The sequence below is a fragment of the Grammomys surdaster genome, unplaced genomic scaffold, assembly GCF_004785775.1.
Source record: "Grammomys surdaster isolate TR1022 unplaced genomic scaffold, NIH_TR_1.0 126051, whole genome shotgun sequence".
NCBI lineage: Eukaryota > Metazoa > Chordata > Mammalia > Rodentia > Muridae > Grammomys > Grammomys surdaster.
In genome coordinates, this window is record NW_021620862.1 from 6,365,574 (window position 1) to 6,384,643 (window position 19,070).

Sequence of the window (19,070 nt, forward strand, 5' to 3'; positions counted from 1 at the left end):
GAGGAGGAGGAGGAGGAGGAGGAGGAAGAGAAGGAGGAGGAGGAGGAGGAGGAGGAGGAGGAGGAGGAGGAGGAGGAGAAGGAGAAGGAGAAGGAGAAGGAGAAGAAGAAGAAGAAGAAGAAGAAGAAGAAGAAGAAGAAGAAGAAGAAGAGGAAAATAATATGAAGTCAGGACTTGTCCCTTGCAACAGTCTTTGAAAGACATACCCAGAGAGAGCTGGAAGCGAAGGTGTATGCACCGCTCTCTTCTGTACTGATGTCTTTACTGATGCTTATGGATTTGATCTTTATAGTCCTTTTTGTTTTGTTTTGGGGCTTTTTTTGGGTGAACCGTTTTAAGTTCATAGCAAAGTTCAGAGTAACATAAAGATGTTTCACATAAACACTCTGCCTCACACATGTATAATGTACTTCACCACAGTGATACAGTCAGTGAGTTTATACTGTTACCATTATCCCCAAGAAACTATATTATAATAAAGTTCACTCTTAGTGTTGTTTATAAGAAGTTAGACAAAAGTCTTCTTATTGTTGTTTCTAGCTGCTACCTTCTGCCTAGTTTCTTAAAAAAAAAAATTAGGAAACAAATTGATAAAGGAAAGTGGGTTTATTTATACTTTGGGAAAACTGGGAAAGACTGTTAGTCTTTTTGCCCTTCCTTAAGTGATGTTACAGTTCTGTAGGAAAGAGAGGGAGGGAGGGGGGGGGGGGGAGGGGGAGGGGGAGGGTGGGCGAGGGGGAGAGAGAGACACAGAGAGAGAGAGAGAGAGAGAGAGAGAGAGCGAGCGCGCAAGAGAGCGCGCTTTGGAGGGAACATGTGTGGTATTGTAAACCCCCTGCCAACCTCCCTGGCTGCCGGTCCTTCCAGGCTCTCCCTTTCTCCAGCATGCAGGTTGCTGTGGAAGTGTTGACTTTCCACTGTCTGTGGTCTCCGGTTCAGTAGTGTAGTAGGCAGAGGGAGGGATACAAGTGTCTCTAGAATATTTGAGACTGTCAAGTATTCTAGACACTTCTCCTCCTGGGGCTCAGCACAGGAATGTAGTGGTACTCCCCCTCCTCTTTAACAACTTTAACTTAAGGGGTTTGGGATGTGGTGCCACCTGCTTAGTGCTGGGCAGGAGCCTGACAGGAGTGGTGGGCCAGATGAGCATCCATGTTTCCTCCATGTCTTCTCGCGGCCTGACATCTCATCCTAGCACTGCTGGATGGATGTCCATTCACTCCTAAAAAGTCTTGATTGCTTCCAGGTTTGAGTAATTGTAAATTCTGATTCTGTCCTAAAGATTTATGTGTGGGTTTTTGTGTAGCTATATAAGTAACTTAATAATGGGGTCTAGAGGTTTGATTGAGTTTGTAGCTGCCACCCTCTTTGAGATTTTTTCTTTTTTTCTTTTCTTTTTTTTTTTTTTTTTGTTTTAGTTTTTGTTTTGTCATTTTGAAACGAAGTCTACATGTATCCTAGGCTGGGCTGGAGTTTCCCATTTAGCCAAGAATGACCTTGATCTCTCTGTCTCCACTGTCAAGTGCTGGGATTGCAGATTACAATGCCTGATGTATATGATGCTGGAAGTTTAACCCAGAGCCCTGTGGATACTCAGAGAGCATGTCATCTGCTGCGCAGCATTCCCAGCCTGTACTCAGTACAGACAGTTCTGTATTCAGTAGATAGGGCTATGACGTTTCATTCGTTGGTTGTCTCTGATGAGGTATTCAATCATTAATATTGCAAGGATGGAGCCTGGAGACATGCGTGTGGCAGGGCTCGTCCACGTTTTGTGTTGTTACTCGTTCCTCCTCTTCCCTCTCCCTTCTTCTTCAACAAAGACCTTTTTTAAGTTCATTTCCTTTACTTGTGGAGGCAGCATGTGCCGTGCTGTGTGTTTAGGAGTCAGAAGACAACATTGAAGAGTTGGTTCTCTGCTAGATGATGATGGCACACATTTAATTCTAGCACTTAGGCAGAGGCAGGCGGATTTCTGAGTTGGAGGCCAGCACCATATACAGAGTGAGTTCCAGGACAATCAGGGCTACACAGAGAAACCCTGTCTCGAAAAACAAAACAACAAAAAAACAAAAAAAGAAAAACAAAATAAAAAGAAAAAAAGAAAAAACAAACAAAACCCAATTGGTTCTTTCCTTCCCCCATGGGGGAATCAAACTGAGGTAGCCAGGCTTGTTAGCATGTGCCTCTACCCTCTGAGCCATCCCACCACCTCTAATTACAGTCAGCTTTAAATAATATTTTCTTTTCATAGGTTGTGTTTTGAGTCAGGGTCTCATTATGTAGACTAGGCTTGCTGTGTAGCCTCAGATGGCCTCTAATTTATGATCCTCCTGCTTTAGTACCCTGAGTGCTGAAGTTGAATGTACGTTCTGTGCTGAGTTTACAGTATTCTTGCTTACTGTTCACATGTACAAAATAAAATGCTTTGCCATATTGAGGCATAAAATGTACCATTAGGACATCTGTGTGAAAACTAGAAATTTGATAGACTTGAATGTCTCTACTTGCACGTTTCTAACACATTTCTCTCACTGTCTACAGACTAAGTTATCAAAAATTCTCATGATTAAAAAAGAACATATCAAGAAATTAAGGGAAATGAACACAGAAGCAGAAAAGCTGGTAAGGATTTAAGGATTTATTTCCCTTGTTTACTTGTCCAGTTTTATTTTATTTTACTTTTATTTTATTTTTTTAATACTTTCTGGGGGAAAAAAAAACCTTTGAGGCTTGTTTGTTTGTTTTTATATAAGACCAGGTTTTGCTGTGTTCCTGGCTGGCCTGAAATGGACTGTATAGACCAGGCTGGCTTCCAACTTGTGGCAGTCATCCTGCATTTGCTTCCTGGTGCTGGGACCACAGGCTTGTGCCACCACATCTGGTTGCAATAAATCTTACTTTAAATCATTATTTTATTTTACCTTTTCTTAGTATATTGAATACATGTTACTAATTCAGGAATGGGATAGAGTACCTTACCCATTAGACCACTGACTACACAGTTGCATAGGATTAATGGATGGCTTAGCTTCCTGGATCATTTATATAAGTGTAGAATTCCTAGGACTAATTAATACATTTCACTAAGCAAGTTTTAATGACAGCTTTCTAAAAGTGCTTCAGAATAAGGTACTAAGTTGTCATATTTAAGTTAACTTGACAGAGATTTTATTATTCAGGTAAGTCCAAAAAACTGAGTCAATTTTATTTGTAAGAAAGAATTAGTGGAGGTTTGAGGTTTTTAAAGATTCATTTTATTTATATGTCTATGCCTGTGTAAATGTGTGCTATATGCATACATACACATATCCCTGTAGGAGCCATGTGTACTCTTAGTTGCTGAGCCATCTCTCCAGCCCCTTTGAAAATATTTACATTAAATCATTCTTTAAAATGAACTCTTGGGTATGGAGAGATGGCTCAGTGGTTAAGAGCACTGACTGCTCTTCCAGAGGTCCTAAGTTCAATTTCTAGCAACCACATGGTGGCTCACAACCATCTGTAACAGGATCTGATGTTCTCTTCTGGTGTACATAAAGATAGCATACTCATATACATGAAACAAACAAACAAATAAATCTTTTTTTTTTTTTTTTTTTTTTTTTGGTGATTTTTTCGAGACAGGGTTTCTCTTATAGCCCTGCTGTCCTGGAACTCACTCTGTAGACCAGGCTGGCCTAACAAATAAATCTTAAAAAATAAAAGTGACTCTCATTATAAACCACACTGGCCTCAAACTCAGAGATTTACCTGCCTCTGCCTCCCAAGTGCTCGGACTAAAGATATGAGCAACGAAAACCAACAAGATTATTTTCTTATCAAGGAATCTTTTAAAGATAAACCTGGGGCTTCAGGTATAGTTCAGTGAGATCTGGCTTCAAGCCATAGCTGAAATAGATAGGCAGATAGATGTTCAGTCCCTAATGTGGATGGATGGATGGATGGATGGATGGATGGATGGATGGATGGATGGATGGACGGACGGACGGATAGACTATAACTTAGACTCAGATGTACAAGATAAAGGAAGGTAAGCGGTAGTCAATTGTTATGGACAAGTATGTTTCCACAATACCCTGATGTAAGGAAAGAGCTAACATCTGAATTGTTCAAAAGATGAGGGTCAATCAGTAACTACAGGGCTTTGTTTTTGTTTTTAAGTTATTGGCAACTACTAAGACTATCAAAGATATATTCAAGGATTTTTTTTTTCCTTTTTCGTGAAGTTCTGTAAGCTAGCTAAACAGTGGTAGCACATACCTTTAATCACAACACTCTGGAGACAGAGGCAGGTGGATCTGAGTCTGTGGCTAGCCTGGTCTACCGAGTGAGTTCCAGGACAGCCATGGCTATACAGAGAAAACCTGTTCTAACTTCAGGTGTTTTAATATTAACTGGTAGTATTAACTAGTAGTGTTCTTATCTACCCTTTCTAGCCTCTACATTCACAAATATTTAAGTTAAAAGCTAGTTTATATTTCATTTTACCAAATAATTTGAGTATTTCATTGTTTTTCACCTCTAAGGATTGGACATAGCACTTTGTTCAAAGTATATTAGTCTGTTAAAATTTCCTTGTCACCCAGAAAAAACTTTGTGTTGTATGTCTGTGCACATGGATATTCAGATATATATATGCACACTAGTGTTTGGAACCCAGAGTTGAGTGTCAGGTGTCTTCTTCAGTCACTTTCTGCTGGAGTGTATGTCTGCTGTCTTAGTGAACCCGGAGCTCATGGTGTCAGGCAGACTGGCTAATTTTGCCTACCCAGTGCTGTCTTACAAGCAATGTGTGTGCTGGGGTTACACAGTCAGGTCCTTATTATTATGCAGTAAGCCTTTACCAAGTGACCCATCATCTTCCTAAACCCACAAACACTGTATGAAGTTTTTCAGAGTATAGCTTTGAACTAGATTTTTTTTTTTATCAAATTAAATAGTACTGGTAAGTTAGTGAAAGTTTGAGTTTATTAACGTCAGTATGTCTTTTCTATTTTAGATTATTCAAATATTCCTTAGCATATTAAAATGATCCATGTGGGGCTGTAGAGATGGCTGAGTGATTAAGAACATTGACTGCTCCTCCAGAGGATCTGGATTTGATTCCTGACACTTACACAGTGCTTCACAACCTTCTGTAGCTCTAGTTCCTAGGCACTGACACCCTCTTCTGACCCTCTTCCTGGGCACCAGGTACACACATACAGGCCACAGTGGGAGAGCATCTCAAGACTACAGAATTGACATGAGACAGACTTACTGAAACAGAAACCCGTGTATAGACACATGAACTCATGAAGAGCAGTAGGGAAAAAGAGCTTTGAAACAGTGAGTTTGAGTTAAGTGGATATCAGAACAGAGTTTAGGGTGTTCAGCCACTACTTTATCCCATAGACAAAATGACTGGAGATTTAAACCTAGAAATGGAAAGCCGAACTATGAAAATCTGAGAGTATCTCTGTTGATCACAAGACACAAGGACAAAAACTAAAAGGCAGTCCACAGGGTCAAAGGAAGTATTTACAGCCATGCACCAGTAAGAAAAAGTGTGCAGCCCAACAGACATCACAAAGGCAGGTTGAACGGACAGCAAGCTTTACCCAGAATGATATTCCAAAGTACCTCCAAAAATGTCTTTAAAAATACTCAACTTTGGTGGCTGGAGAGATGGCTCAGTGGTTAAGAGCAATGACTGCTCTTCCAGAGGTCCTGAGTTCAATTCCCAGCAACTACATGGTGGCTCACAACCATCTGTGATGGGATCTGATGCCCTCTTCTCGTGTGTCTGAAGACAGTGACAGTGTACTCATATAAATTAAATAAATAAAGCTCTCTCTTTTTTTAAAACAACTCAACTTTGCAACTAAGCGTGGGAGCAAACACCTATAATAAATATTACTTGGGAGGTGGAGGCAGGAGGGTTGTGAGTTCAGAGCCTGCCTGGGTAATAAAAACTGATGCTCAGCTGTGCTGGTGATCTGGGTGATGTGAGTACACAAGTACCATTCACACTTTTAAAGTTTTATTTTATGTACATGTGATTTGTTAGCATGTATGTTTTTAAAGACTTAATACCAAAGATGGGTGAAAATTTTACAAGTTAAAACTTTCTATTCTACAACTCAGGATGATTCTATCCACTGAAAAAAAAGCCATATGTATGTAACATGTCCTCAGCAGCAATGTTGATATTAAATTAGAGACAGTCCAGATACCAGCAAGTCGAACAGCATGGCTGTGTGTCACTGATTCTTATAAGGAGTACTATATAGCAGCAGGTGACCTAATATGTATATTTGCAGTAGGAGGGATAAACTCTCCAGTGGTGGCTTAGCCCCAGTTCTAGTACTTAAGAGGGAGAGGTCTGAGGATCACTGCAGACCCCAGGCCAGCCTGGTTTATATAATGAGCCTCCTGACTATCCAGAACTACATACCAAGATGCTTTCTCAAAAAAAGCAAAAAGCAAATAATATATTGTTTCATCATATTTTATAAAATAAAGTTAATACAAAACTGTGAATTTGTGGTGATGGCTTCTTTGGAAAGAGAAAATGAAAATACCACAGGTAGGGCTATAGGATATTGGTGTTCTCGTAATTGGCCTAGGTGGGGTTCCCTATTATTACCTTACCTAATCCTCCCAAACCCACCCTTTGGTTTTTCGAGACAGGGTTTTCTCCGTGTAGCTCTGTCTGTCCTAGAACTTGCTCTGTAGACCAGGCTGGCCTCGAACTCACAGAGATCCATCTGTCTCTGCCTCCAGAGTGCTAGGACTAAAGGCATACGCCACCGCCACCACCCAGCTAATTTCCCTACTTTTGTTGAGACAGAATTGATGCTCAATCAGCTGTTCTTGCATGAAATTTATAATTTGATCATATGCCTGTGAAACTACTACTATATGCTCTGCTAAAAAAGAAAATTATTTCCTGCTATTCTAAAAATTTTTTTGGAAATCTCTCCCTGATTTCTAGGCAGCCATTGATATGCTTTCTGACATCATGGGTTAGATTAGTTTATAGTTCCTAGAATATTATATAAATAGAATCATACAGTCTGTATGAGATCTTTTCATGCCTGGTTTTCACATAACAAGTTTGATACATAGTGAATAGGATTCAGAATACACAGTTGTATTTACCTTCAGTGCTAATGATCACACCGGGGCCTGGGGCTTACACCACTAACCTGCACCTCTTGTCATGGTGTGCCACACTTTATCCATTCATTGATAGACGAGCACCTGGATTTGTCCCAGTTTTCAATTTCTATAAAATTGCTGTGAACATTGGTATACAGATCTTTATATAGACAACTGGTTTTATTTCTCTTGGCATGTTTATGATAGATGAGTGTTTAGCTTTTTACAAATTTGTATTTTTATACAGGTGTGTTTACTATGCAGTAATCTATTGAACTGTATATGTTTGTGTAATTTTATATTAAAACTCTAGTTAAAACAAAGATGTTAACAAACAAGATGATAACTGTTGGGTACTCAGGGAACAAAAGCAGGCAGATGTCATGAGTCAAGGCCAGCCTAGTGTACATAGCATTTTCCAGGCCAGCCAGGGTTATATGGTGAGACTGTATCAAAAACAAAACTAGTTTTTCCTCCATACTGGGAATTGAACCTAGGCCCTCACATGTGCTAGCCAACACTCTGTTACTGACTGTAACCCCCACCCCCCAGCCCTATAACATTACCTTTCTAGCATGAAGTTATGCCTGTGTGGCTTCATTCTAGCATTTAGGAAGTTCATATATAGCCTGACAGCTAATTCTTCTCCACTCACTTAACCTGTTATTTGACATGTTACATTACAGTGGTCCCTTTTGTTCCTCTGGTACCATCTTCCAGCTCCCCATGGGGACTGCCACATGTATTACAGAAGTTTTGACTTGCAGCCAAAACACCCATACACAAAAAAAATGAAAATCTCAAAAACCTTATTATGATATGTGAAGAATGCTTATAGAGCTCTCCGTTGGTTAGTGTGCGAGGAAATGTTCATACATTGTTCAATGAGAAGGAAGATAAGCTCCTGGTCTCCTAGAAGGCAACTTGCCATATCAAGAGCCACAAACCTACTTCTGGATTATCTGTATTACCCTGTTACTGTGATAATCACTGTCACCAAGGTAACGTACAGAAGAAGGAGTTTGTCTGGGTTTATGGCTCTGGAGGAGTAAGAGTCCATCTTGGAGGCAGGAGCCGGAAGCTGAGCGCTCACGTCCTCAGCCATAATAGAAAGTAGAGAAAGCTGGCTGTGAGTGTCCTGGAGCCTTGGAGACTACCTCCAGTGTCATATTTCTTCATCAAGGCTGCACTTCCTAAGCTTCCCAGTGAGTTCCACCAGTATTCAAACATCTGAGCCGGTGGGGGACATCCTCATTCAAACTACTGCGTTCTACTCACCCTGCGCCCATTGGCTCATGGCCATATCAATACGGAATGAATTTAGACCACTTCAAAGGTCCCTGTAGGCTTTCACAGTCTCAACACTACTTCAGAGTCCAAAGTCTCTTAAAACTCAAGACAGTGTCTTAATTATAACCTCCTGTAAAATCAAAAAAGCAAATTATATACTTTCTATTCGGGCATAGTGTAGAAATACTGGATCAAACTAAGACTGGAACCTAGAGGGCAAACACTAAGTCCTGGAGCTCATCTCTGATGTCAAAAGTGTGTTTGCTTCATTTAAGTTTTCTGTGTATAAAATCTCTACTAAACGAAGTAAGTGGGAGCTAGAGAGATGGCTGAGTGGCTGAGAGTGCATACTGCCCTTGTAGAGAGCCTGAGGGCAGTTCCTAGCACTCACACTGAGCAGCCCACTACCACCTATAATTCCAGCTCTAGGGCGATCCTATACTTCTGACCTCCAGGGGCTGGTATTTACATGTACATACACACTCTCACCTAACTGAAAACAATCAAATCAAAGGGAAAAGAGTGAGTAGCAGACATTATGCATTCCCAAGAGCAAGGGCGAGCTCCTTGTAATGTTAGCACCATTATCAGGGAAGAACACTATCATTGACTGTGGACTGGTATAATGACCTGTTGGCTGTTTTAGATCTCATTTAGATTATGGAAATTGCATTGTTAATAAGACACAACCTTATCAAGATCTGTTTTTTCATGTCAGAAATCATATTCCATGCCCATTGGCATTGAATTTCAACGGAGATATGCAACAATTGTTCTGGAGCTTGAGCAGTTGAACAAGGACCTAAACAAAGTTCTGCATAAAGTCCAGCAGTACTGCTACGAGGTGAGTGATGTATATTGTTTTCATTGGGTTGTTTGTTTGTTTGTTTGAAACGGGGTCTCACTTTGTAGCTATGGCTGTTCTGGAACTTGCTCTGGAGACCAGGGTAGCCTCCAGCGCAGAATTCCACCTGCCCGTGCCTCCTAGTGCTGGGATTAAAGGCCTGTGCCGTCATGCACAGCCTAATTTGTATTGTTTTCCCTCCATGTTTTATTATTTGAAGCTTAATGATTTTACCTTCACCTTTTATAGGCTCAAGTTAAACCTTTAACTTTAAAACTTTAAAACTTTAACTTTAACTTTAAAAGCCTTTAAAAGGCTTTTATCAGAACTGTAATTTGCATATATATTTGCTGATATCAGTGTTAAAAGAATATTTTACAGACAGTAAATTATCAATATTCAATTACTAACTTACAAATGATATTATTCTATCAAAAAAAAAGGCTTAAAACTAAAAATCCAGAAAAATAATTATCTTTTGTATTTTGGCGGTGCCTGTGTGCATGTGTGCATGCATATTCATATTCCTTTGTTGGGGGCAGGTACGTATGGGTGCCAGAGTCAGCAGTCAGTTTCAGGTATCATTGCTCAGGAACTGTCGACCTTGTTTTATCACACAGGGTCTCACTGGGACCCAGGGCTCACTAATTAAGCGTCTGTTTCTGCCTCCCCAACACTGGGATTGCAAACACAAACTGTCAGGCCTGCTATTTACCTGGGTTCTGAGGATCAAACTCAGGTTGCCCTGCTAGTACTTCATGTACCATTTCCCCAGTCCTTTGTTTGGTTTTTTGAAACAGTCTAGTCTGTGTTAGCCTTGAACTCATAATTCTCCTGCCTCACCCTCCTCTAGCCCAAGTGCTAGAATTACAGACATGCGTATTGCACCTGCCAGAGCAATTACTCTTAACTCCACTGTAGAAGAATTTTAATCCAGCAACATGGCTGCTCCAGCAAGGAAAACATCCAAAGACCTGTGTCTAAGTGATCCAGCTGGATACAGACACGCCCTTAGTACTACATACCTTTAATCCCAATGTAGGTAAGGTTAGTTTGAAAGTGACTACTTTGAGGCCAGCCTGCTTGAGGGTCAGACAAATCAGAAAGATTTGACAGAATGAGTCAGAGATAGGATAAGCCCAACTCTCACAAAAACAGACGGAAAGAGACAAAAGAGCAGAGCAAAGTGTGTGCCATGGTCAGTCGTTTGGGAGTCAGGTAAGTTCAGTGCAGTGGAGTTGAGTTCATTCATGACTTTGTGCAATTCTGTGCAAGTCAGCAGTAGCAGTTTTTAGCAGGAGACAGGTTACAAGCGAAGACAGGAGGAGCCAGAGAATGAGAAAGAGCCAGAAGATTAGGACAGATTGTCAGAGTTAAAGACCAAGCAGAGCAATTCAGTCAAAGCCGAGAGAAGCCAGATTAAATCAGTCAGCTTGGAGAGGAGTTTGAGCCGGAACAGCTGAGTTAAACTAGCCAGCTAGAGATCAGAAAAAACTAAAAAGGGTGAGTTTATTCAGCAGGAAGTCTAGGCGGTGAAGCATTGTAGGCCTAGGTTAGCAGACGGAGGCTGGAAGCTGAAGTCTTCAAGGTTGGACTTGCAGAAATGCTCCGAGCTCAGCCCAGTCCGTGTGTTGGTAAAGCGTGGGTCTGGCTCTCATCTCATAACTTCATCTGAGGAAACGGAATCAGCATTTACATTTACTTTTCCACTATCCCAGAAACCACAATTTGTTTACTTATGATGATCTTTTTTTTTCTTAAACGTGTGGGTGTTTGCCTGTGCATATGCTTCTGTACTATGTGTGTGCTGTTGGAGGCCAGAGAAGGTGTCAGCTCCTGTGGAACTGGAATTATTAGCCATTAGGGGGTACTGGGTCCTCTGCCAGAGCAACAAGCATTAACCATCCGTCTAGCCATCTCCTCCTCCTTTAAATGTACTTATTTTATTTATTTGTATGAGTGCTTTGTCTACATGTATATGCACCATGTGTGTGGTCAGTGCCTCCAGCAGTCAGAGAGATCTGTGGGTCCCTTGGAACTGAGTCACCGTGAGTGTGCTGGAAACCAAACCTGAATCCTCTGCAAAAACAACCCTCTAAACCACTCTCCCTCCTTTCAACTGTCTTAGTGCTGGGAGTCTTGAATTTCAGGGACACGGGTCATAAAAGTGTTGTAATTTTTCATTCACATATGATTATAGATAGGAGGATAGATCAGCTGTCTCCTAAATTTGAAACTCTTGCTGCTGAGTAAGTATTAAATGATCGTGGTGGGTTCAGAGTGCTCCTGCTTTTGCGTCTTTTCAGGCTGTGTTTCTAGTAAAGCCCCTCTGTTTGTTACCATGTTGGCAAGTCCCAAAAGCTCTACCTCAGATGGTGATGTCTGTCTACTTGAATGGAACTGAGAGGATGAGGTGTAGTCACCCATGCCTGTTCTTTGAGCCATCCATCCTCACACCCCACCCTCATCCCTGGACCTCTTTCACGGTTCTGGGAGTAGCATAACCAGAGCTTTGCATATTTTAGGCAAGTTCTTGGCCACTAAGCTGTATTTCTGATCCCTTGGTTTTAATGATACAGTATTGCTCTACAGCCAAGGCTGGCCTTGAGCTTAAAATCTTTCCACTGATGCTTCATAAGTGCTAAGACTGGAGGTGTGCCACTGTGCTTAGCTGCGTCATTATTTCTGCTTTCCTGATACTTACCTGCTACCTGTCTGTCAGTGACTTGTTCTAGTAAATAAATTTTCTGCCCTGACTAACATCTATCTGGAACACATAAAGGTAGAGCTTACCCATCAGTCTCTTGTGTCATCCCCAAGGGCATTGGTGACAGGCTTCATCCCTACTCAGATTGATTTCTACAAAGCTCTTGAAGTACAGAATCAATTTAAGAAATGATAACCTAAGCACCATGACTTAAGTAGTTTTATTCCTTAGTACACACAGGCAGATGAACACATATTTACCAGAAGGAGTGTAGTAGAATCGTCACTCCCTATTACTCCCCAGCATGAGAAAACTGATAGCAAAATAAATACATACAGAAAATTTAAAAATCAGAACCTTGCGGGCTGCAGTGATGGCTCAGCAGTTAAAAGTTCTGGATGCTCTTCAAAGGGACCCAGGTTTGATTTCCAGCAGCCTTATGGTGGTTATTCATTGCAGCATTATTAGTGACTGCAAACATTTAAAAAACAGTTACATTCTAACTCTTAGGAGGATGGCCAAATAACTTATGGGACCCTCCACCCAGTACTACACTGCTGTAGGAAGACACAAAGAAGAGCTGGAGTGTTGACTGTGGTAAGAGCACTTGCTGCTCCTGCAGAGGGCCTGGGCTCCATTCCTAGTACCTACATGATGGCTCACAGACGTCTGGAATGGATCCAGTGTTCTCTTCTGATCTCCAGAGGCACCAGTCATGCACATAGTGTATAGACATACATGTAGACAAAAATATCATATACATAAAATAATTTTAAAACCTGAGAGAGGGGTGGGCTATCTTCCTGATAATAAAGTAATTTTCAGGATTTTATTTAGTTTGATTATTATCAGAATTGTGTATATGCATGCATGTATACATATGTACATGTAGGCTACATGTCATGGCACACATGTGGAAGTCAGAGGAACTTTCCGGTTGTCTCTTTTACCATGGGTTCTAGCATTGAACTCAAGTCATCAGGCTTGAGAGGCTAGCATATTTATCTGCTGACCCATCTCACTGGTCCTCCAGGAGTTATTGTTGAGTTAAATAAATTAAAAAACAAACAAACCGTAAAGCATGCAACGAGGTGTGGCGACAGCATCCCTACAGTCCAAGCTGTTCTGGAGACTGAGGAGCCCAGGAGTTTGAAAGCAGCCTGGGTAACAGAGTGAGCTCGATGAGCACTCTTCTCAATAAACAAGCAGAAAGAGAGGGAGGGAGGGAGGGGGAAAGAGACAGGGGTGGGGTTGGACTTCATGGCACAGAGGTGGCACTTGACTTTTGGGATATGTTTAGGGTTTTTTTGTTTGTTTGTTTGGTTGGTTGGTTGGTTGGTTGTTGTTGTTGTTTTTGGGTTTTTTTTTGTTTTTTTTTTTTTGTTTTTTCGAGACCGGGTTTCTCTGTATAGCTCTGGCTGTCCTGGAACTCACTCTGTAGACCAGGGTGGCCTCGAACTCAGAAATCCACCTGCCTCTGCCTCCCAAGTGCTGGGATTAAAGGGGTGCGCCACCACCGCCCGGTGACTTTTGGGATATGTGGAAACAAAATTCATTTTTACCTGTTTACTTCCTTTCTATAGAAAGGATAAAGCCATAGACTGGTTTGAGTGTAGGATAGTATTGGAGAGGCAGGAGGAATAGTTTGTGCTTAAATGTTTGTTTCGCCTGTAAATGTAAATAAACTGACTGGGGTGTAGCTCAGAAGTAGAATACTTGCATAGCTAATTCAAGGCCAAGTTCGATCCATTGCAAAATCAGGACAGATCAAATCAAGGGTCTGAGGATGCTTTTCTGGTAAAGTCCTTACCACATAAGTGTGAGGACCTGCATTGATCACAGCACCATGGAAGGACAGCCAAGCTTGTCATTCTTGTGCTTGGGAAGCAGAAGCAGGTGGGCTCCTGGGGCCCCGTAGCTAGCCACTCTAGATGGGTCAGCCAGCTTCAGGCTCAGAGATAGACTGACGGAGGATACTTTCTGTACACATGTGCACACACGCAGAAACATTTATACACGTGTACAGAGAGGAAACTCAGAAGAGGAAGCCAAGTAAATACAAGTCAACTCTTCAGGTGAGCAGTGAGAGATGAAGCCTGGCTGCATCTCCGTGGACACACCACTCTAGAGAGGACAGAGACTGATCCAGATGGCAGAGACTTAAGTGTTTCACTATCCACCTTTAGTCTGGAACCACACTCTGAACTCACTAGTGAAGTTTTATTCTCACAGTGATATGAGGTAGCAGTCTTGACACTTCTGTGTATTCTAGGGCTGAGCAAATGAGTATATTGGGGATAATGGGAGCCAGGTTCCTTTCTCACTGTGGGAGAATGGAGTTGTGAGGCGTTATTAGATTGGCACAGGAAGCCAGTATGAGTTCATGGACTGTTCATAACAGGTGTGAGTAATGTGTATGTCTATTCACCCAGGAGCAATGATGCCCTAGCAAGCAAAGAACACACCTCACAACTGAGTTTGGTGTCAACATTATCTCGGGACCTAGGGCAGCAAGAGCAGAAAATGAATATGGACCATTTTGCTATACCAGGAAAATGTAACCCAACCTGTGTGGACATTTAAAACAGTATCATCACAGAGGTCTGATGGCCAAATTTAAGCTTCAGAATAAAGAGCTTAGAGTCCATAGATTAACAGAATTAGTGCATATTGGTATTTTAAAAGTGCTAACTTGGGCTGAGGCAATGGCTCAGTAAAGTGCTCACCACCCAAGCATGAAGACCTGAGTTCAAATCCTCAGTACCTTCTTAAAAGCCAGGTGCAGTGGTATAAACCTGTGATCCTGTTACTGCCAGATCAGGGAAGTGGATACAGAGCCAGGTGGATCCCTGAAACTGATTGGTACAGGCCACCTGCCTAACCGAATTGGTACACTTGGGGTTTAGTGAGAGACCTTGTCTCAAAAAGGAAGATGAAAAATGACCAGGAAAAGACACATGGGGCTGGAGAGATGGCTCAGTGGTTAAATGCACTCACTGCTCTTCCAGAGGACCTGGATTCAGTTCCTAGCACCCACACTGGGAAGCTCACAAGAGCCTGTTACTCCAGTTCCTGGGGATCTGATGCCCCTGGCCTCTTTGGGCACCTGTAACCACATGGTACATACAACACATACACTTAATAATGATAACAATAAAGTTAAAATAAATAAATATAACATTTGACAACCACCATAGTAATGATTTATACAACCATTGGGCATCATTGAATGTTCAAACTGGTAAGAAAAACAATGATTCCAAACTGGAGCTCTACATAGCCTTGGAGTCTTTTCTTGACATAGTAGTTACATAGAGGAAGCCTTCACTATGTGGAAATCTGTCAAACACTTCACTGTTTAACAAAGCAGAAAACCACATCTCACTAGTAATGGGTACTGTGCAGTAATGATGCAGAGAGATGGCTCTGTGGTGCTCCTGCCAGAAATGTGCAAGTTCAGTGTAGTCATGACAGCTCACCTAGGCTACGTGCAGGGACATTAGCCAGGTCCTCCAAGTGTCCTCTGACTCCATATGTATGCCGTGGCACATTCGTGTACACACACACACACACACCATTGTCGGGTGTATCTCATGTTTTACTCCTGCATGTTCAGCTTGCACCAGACCAGGGTCTCCAGCCTGCTGATCAGCCAACAGACATGAGGCGGAGATGTGAGGAAGAAGCCCAGGAAATCGTCCGGCAAGCCAACTCCGCCTCAGGACAGCCCTGTGTCGAAAATGGAAATCTGACAGACTTAATCTCTAGGCTCACTGCGATTTTATTACAAATTAAGGTAAATTTGAGAGAAAATAGCTTCTTTTTTTGTTTGTTTGTTTGTTTGTTTTGGTTTTTGTTTTGTTTTGTTTTTCGAGACAGGGTTTCTCTGTGTAGCCCTGGCTGTCCTGGAACTCACTCTGTAGACCAGGCTGGCCTTGAACTCTTGAACTCAGAAATCTGCCTGCCTCTGCTTCCCAAGTGCTGGGATTAAAGGCGTGCACCACCACCGCCTGGCTTCTTTTTTTTTTTTTTTTTTTTTTTTTAATCCTAAGAAAACCATGCTAATTTGTTCCTATTTATATCTATATTTAAGTTAAATTTTAATTAAATTTTGAAACCTTTTTTCCCTGTAGTGTCTGGCAGAGGGAGGAGACCTGAATTCCTTTGAATTCAAATCTCTCACAGATTCATTAAATGACATAAAGAATACGATAGATGCTTCTAATATCAGGTAAGGCTTAGGTGATGATGACGTGTAAGAGCTCTGCTTATTTGTAAAGTGTTTGTGTATCTGTGTATCCTTTAAATATAGTTAGAAGAGCTTTTCAGCTGTAGTCATCCTGTTGACAGAGCAGACTTATTACAGAAGCTCTGTGGGAAGGCCTCAAGACGAAACCTCTGGGCCAGGTTTACTACAGAGCAGTGACCCTTTCAGTACCTGGCACACCTTTGTCCTAAGCACGCTCTCCCGCCAGCACTGAAGACTGTGCCTTCCCTGAAGGCTTTTTCTTAGCTTTTGTTTTCTTTGTCTGTTTGCTTTTTGAGGCAACAGGGTCTCTCTGTGTAGCCCAGCTATCCTGGAACTCACTCTGTAAACTGGCCTCAAACTCATAGAGACTGGCCTGTCTCTGCCTCCCAAGTACTGAGATTAAATACTTACCGCCCAGCTCTTAGCTGTTTTCTAAGAAGTAGCTATTTATAAAATTATGTGCCCTCTACCCACACAGAAATGTTTTTCCTGAGGTCTTGAGATGGAGTTTATTCATAGACCCCATATAAAAGTGGATGGAGAGACCAATTCAACAGTGTCTTCTTACCTCTACATGTGTGCCAGAGCACGCATGTGTACACACAGTAATAAATAAGTTATAGGACTGTCTGGATGGTATTTGCCATACAAGCCTAGAGACCTGAGCTCAGTCCTCAGAACCCAAATAAAAGCAGAAAGAACAGACTCCACGAAATTATTCTCTGATTGCCAGTTATGCCATGGACACACAATAATAATAATGAATTTAAGGTTTTGTTTTTCCTAATTTTGTGATAGCTAATCTTATTTTCTCTTCCTTTAGTTGTTTTCAGAATAATGTAGAAATCCATGTTGCACATATCCAGAGTGGTCTGAGCCAGATGGGAAACTTACATGCCTTTGCAGCCAACAACACTAACAGAGACTGACACAGGAGTCCTGGTACCCAGCTGCACACGGCCTTGTCTGAGGAGTCCTTTTCCTTAACCTCAGCTTCCAACACCAGATAACCTATGTGCTGGGAACAGGAGACCTGCACATCTCTCGATATGGCTTTTAATATACTGTGCTGCTTCATGACCAGCACTGTGCTGACCAGCAGTTATTTATTGTTCTGTTAATACCCAGATGCAGTAGTGTTGCTTATATTTCATGTCTATCAGCAGAGATTTTAACCTGAAACTATCTGAACATACTGTCCCATGGAGGAGTATGCTCACCATTGTTTATACATGCATGAATTCTGCTCCGCACATGCAGACGACTCCTGTGATAGAGGACATGAGGAGGCATGGTCTCTCCGTGCATGACGGTGGGAATCCCATCTGTGAATCACTGATCCAGTGAATTCAGTTGATCACTATATCTCAGGCTTCAAAATGGGCGTCGCGAGTGTGGGAAGGCCGAGTCTTCAGGAGCCCGCCGGAGTGTGAATGGGAAACGTGGGCTTAAGTATATGTTTCATATACTGACAGTGTGACATGGTTCTATAGATCAGTTTATAATAATAAATATTTTAATTTATCATAATTTATAGAAGCTTTGTTGTTTATCAGCAGAAGGAAATGAAGGAGCAGGAGGAGCTGTACTGTGCACTGCTGGGTCCCAGCGAGTGGGCGTGGCAAGCCTTCCTGAGTCAGGGCAAAAGCACTATTGTTAATACCTACTTTAAAGAAAGACTGATGACACACTATTTTCATATTTTTTTGTTTATTTGCACAACTTTAAACCAGATTCCTGGTTAAAATTCAACAGTACACAATTTATAAAGTGAAAATATTTTATAAGGAAAGCATATGACCGGTATGAATTACAGAGGGAGGTTTGGTTTTACTTGTTTTCTTGTTTGGTTTGGTTTTTTTCTTTTTAAGAAAAACCTTGCCTAAAATAATCTTGTAAAAAGTATGTATTTTAAAATTTTGTTTTAATATAGAATACTATAAAGCCAAAATATAATTGTTTTCAGATTTGGAGTTTAAAATAGAGCTATAGAGGTGGTTTTGATTCTTTGACATCTCATAAAATGAGACTTTTGTATATTAATGTATAATAAAACTGAAATAAGATTATTTTCCTTGAAATGTTTGTATAGTTTAAAAATGCTTCTGTGTTCTTTGTTGGTATTGGGCCACTGCAGATCTTAGTGCAGGGTTTATATTTAGCTAAACTGTTATGTTAATTAAGAAATGCATAAATCTTTTATTCTTAATATTTGTAATTCTGAATAAATCAATCTATGAAATTTAATGGAGTCTGAGAATCTTGTTAATGTAAGATGAGGGTTAATTCTGTTTTCAGAGGCTGGTGAGACAGCTCAGCAGGTACGAGGTGCCTGGAGGCCAGTGTGGCCACCTGAGTTGCATAGGTTACCCTCTGAGCAGAGCACCCACATATGAACAAGGGAAAGTAACGCAGGTGCGCTGGTACACGCCTTTAATCCCAGCACGAGGGGCCTGGCAGAGGCAGGTGCGTTTCTGTGGGTTCAAAGCCACCTGGTTCTACATAGAACCTGTCTCAAAAGAAGTGGTGTTTTTTTTTTTTTTAAATGTTTATAAGAATGACAGTTTCTGCTAAGTTTTTAGGCGATACAGTACAGATTGGTGGCCAGGTCTGTTATGTTTTTTGTTGTTGTTTATTTTAAGTCAAATTCTCACAGTGTTGCCCAAGCAGGCTTTGCAGCTGGGACTTAAGATGCACTTCACCATGTCCAGCTCTGATCATCTGGCAGTCAGCCCCGTCCAGTATCATTCACGGAGAGGTGGTTTTGTTGTTCATCTGTGAGTAGATCACTGTGGAAACACTAAACAAGTAAACCTTTTCTTAGTATGGACCCG

At 41.4% G+C, this 19,070-nt stretch overlaps 1 protein-coding gene across 1 annotated transcript in view; it reads left to right on the forward strand.

Annotated features, from left to right (window-relative positions):
- The window catches only part of Lin9 (lin-9 DREAM MuvB core complex component), a 47,810-nt gene extending 29,327 nt beyond the window's left edge, over positions 1 to 18,483 (forward strand). The window contains exons 11-15 of the mRNA XM_028755249.1: positions 2,545 to 2,625; positions 9,155 to 9,280; positions 15,604 to 15,783; positions 16,121 to 16,218; positions 17,060 to 18,483. Coding sequence (XP_028611082.1) covers positions 2,545 to 2,625; positions 9,155 to 9,280; positions 15,604 to 15,783; positions 16,121 to 16,218; positions 17,060 to 17,165 — 591 coding nt within the window. The 3' untranslated portion in view covers positions 17,166 to 18,483. The remainder of the gene's footprint in view (positions 1 to 2,544; positions 2,626 to 9,154; positions 9,281 to 15,603; positions 15,784 to 16,120; positions 16,219 to 17,059) is intronic.
- The last annotated feature ends 587 nt before the right edge of the window (positions 18,484 to 19,070 follow it).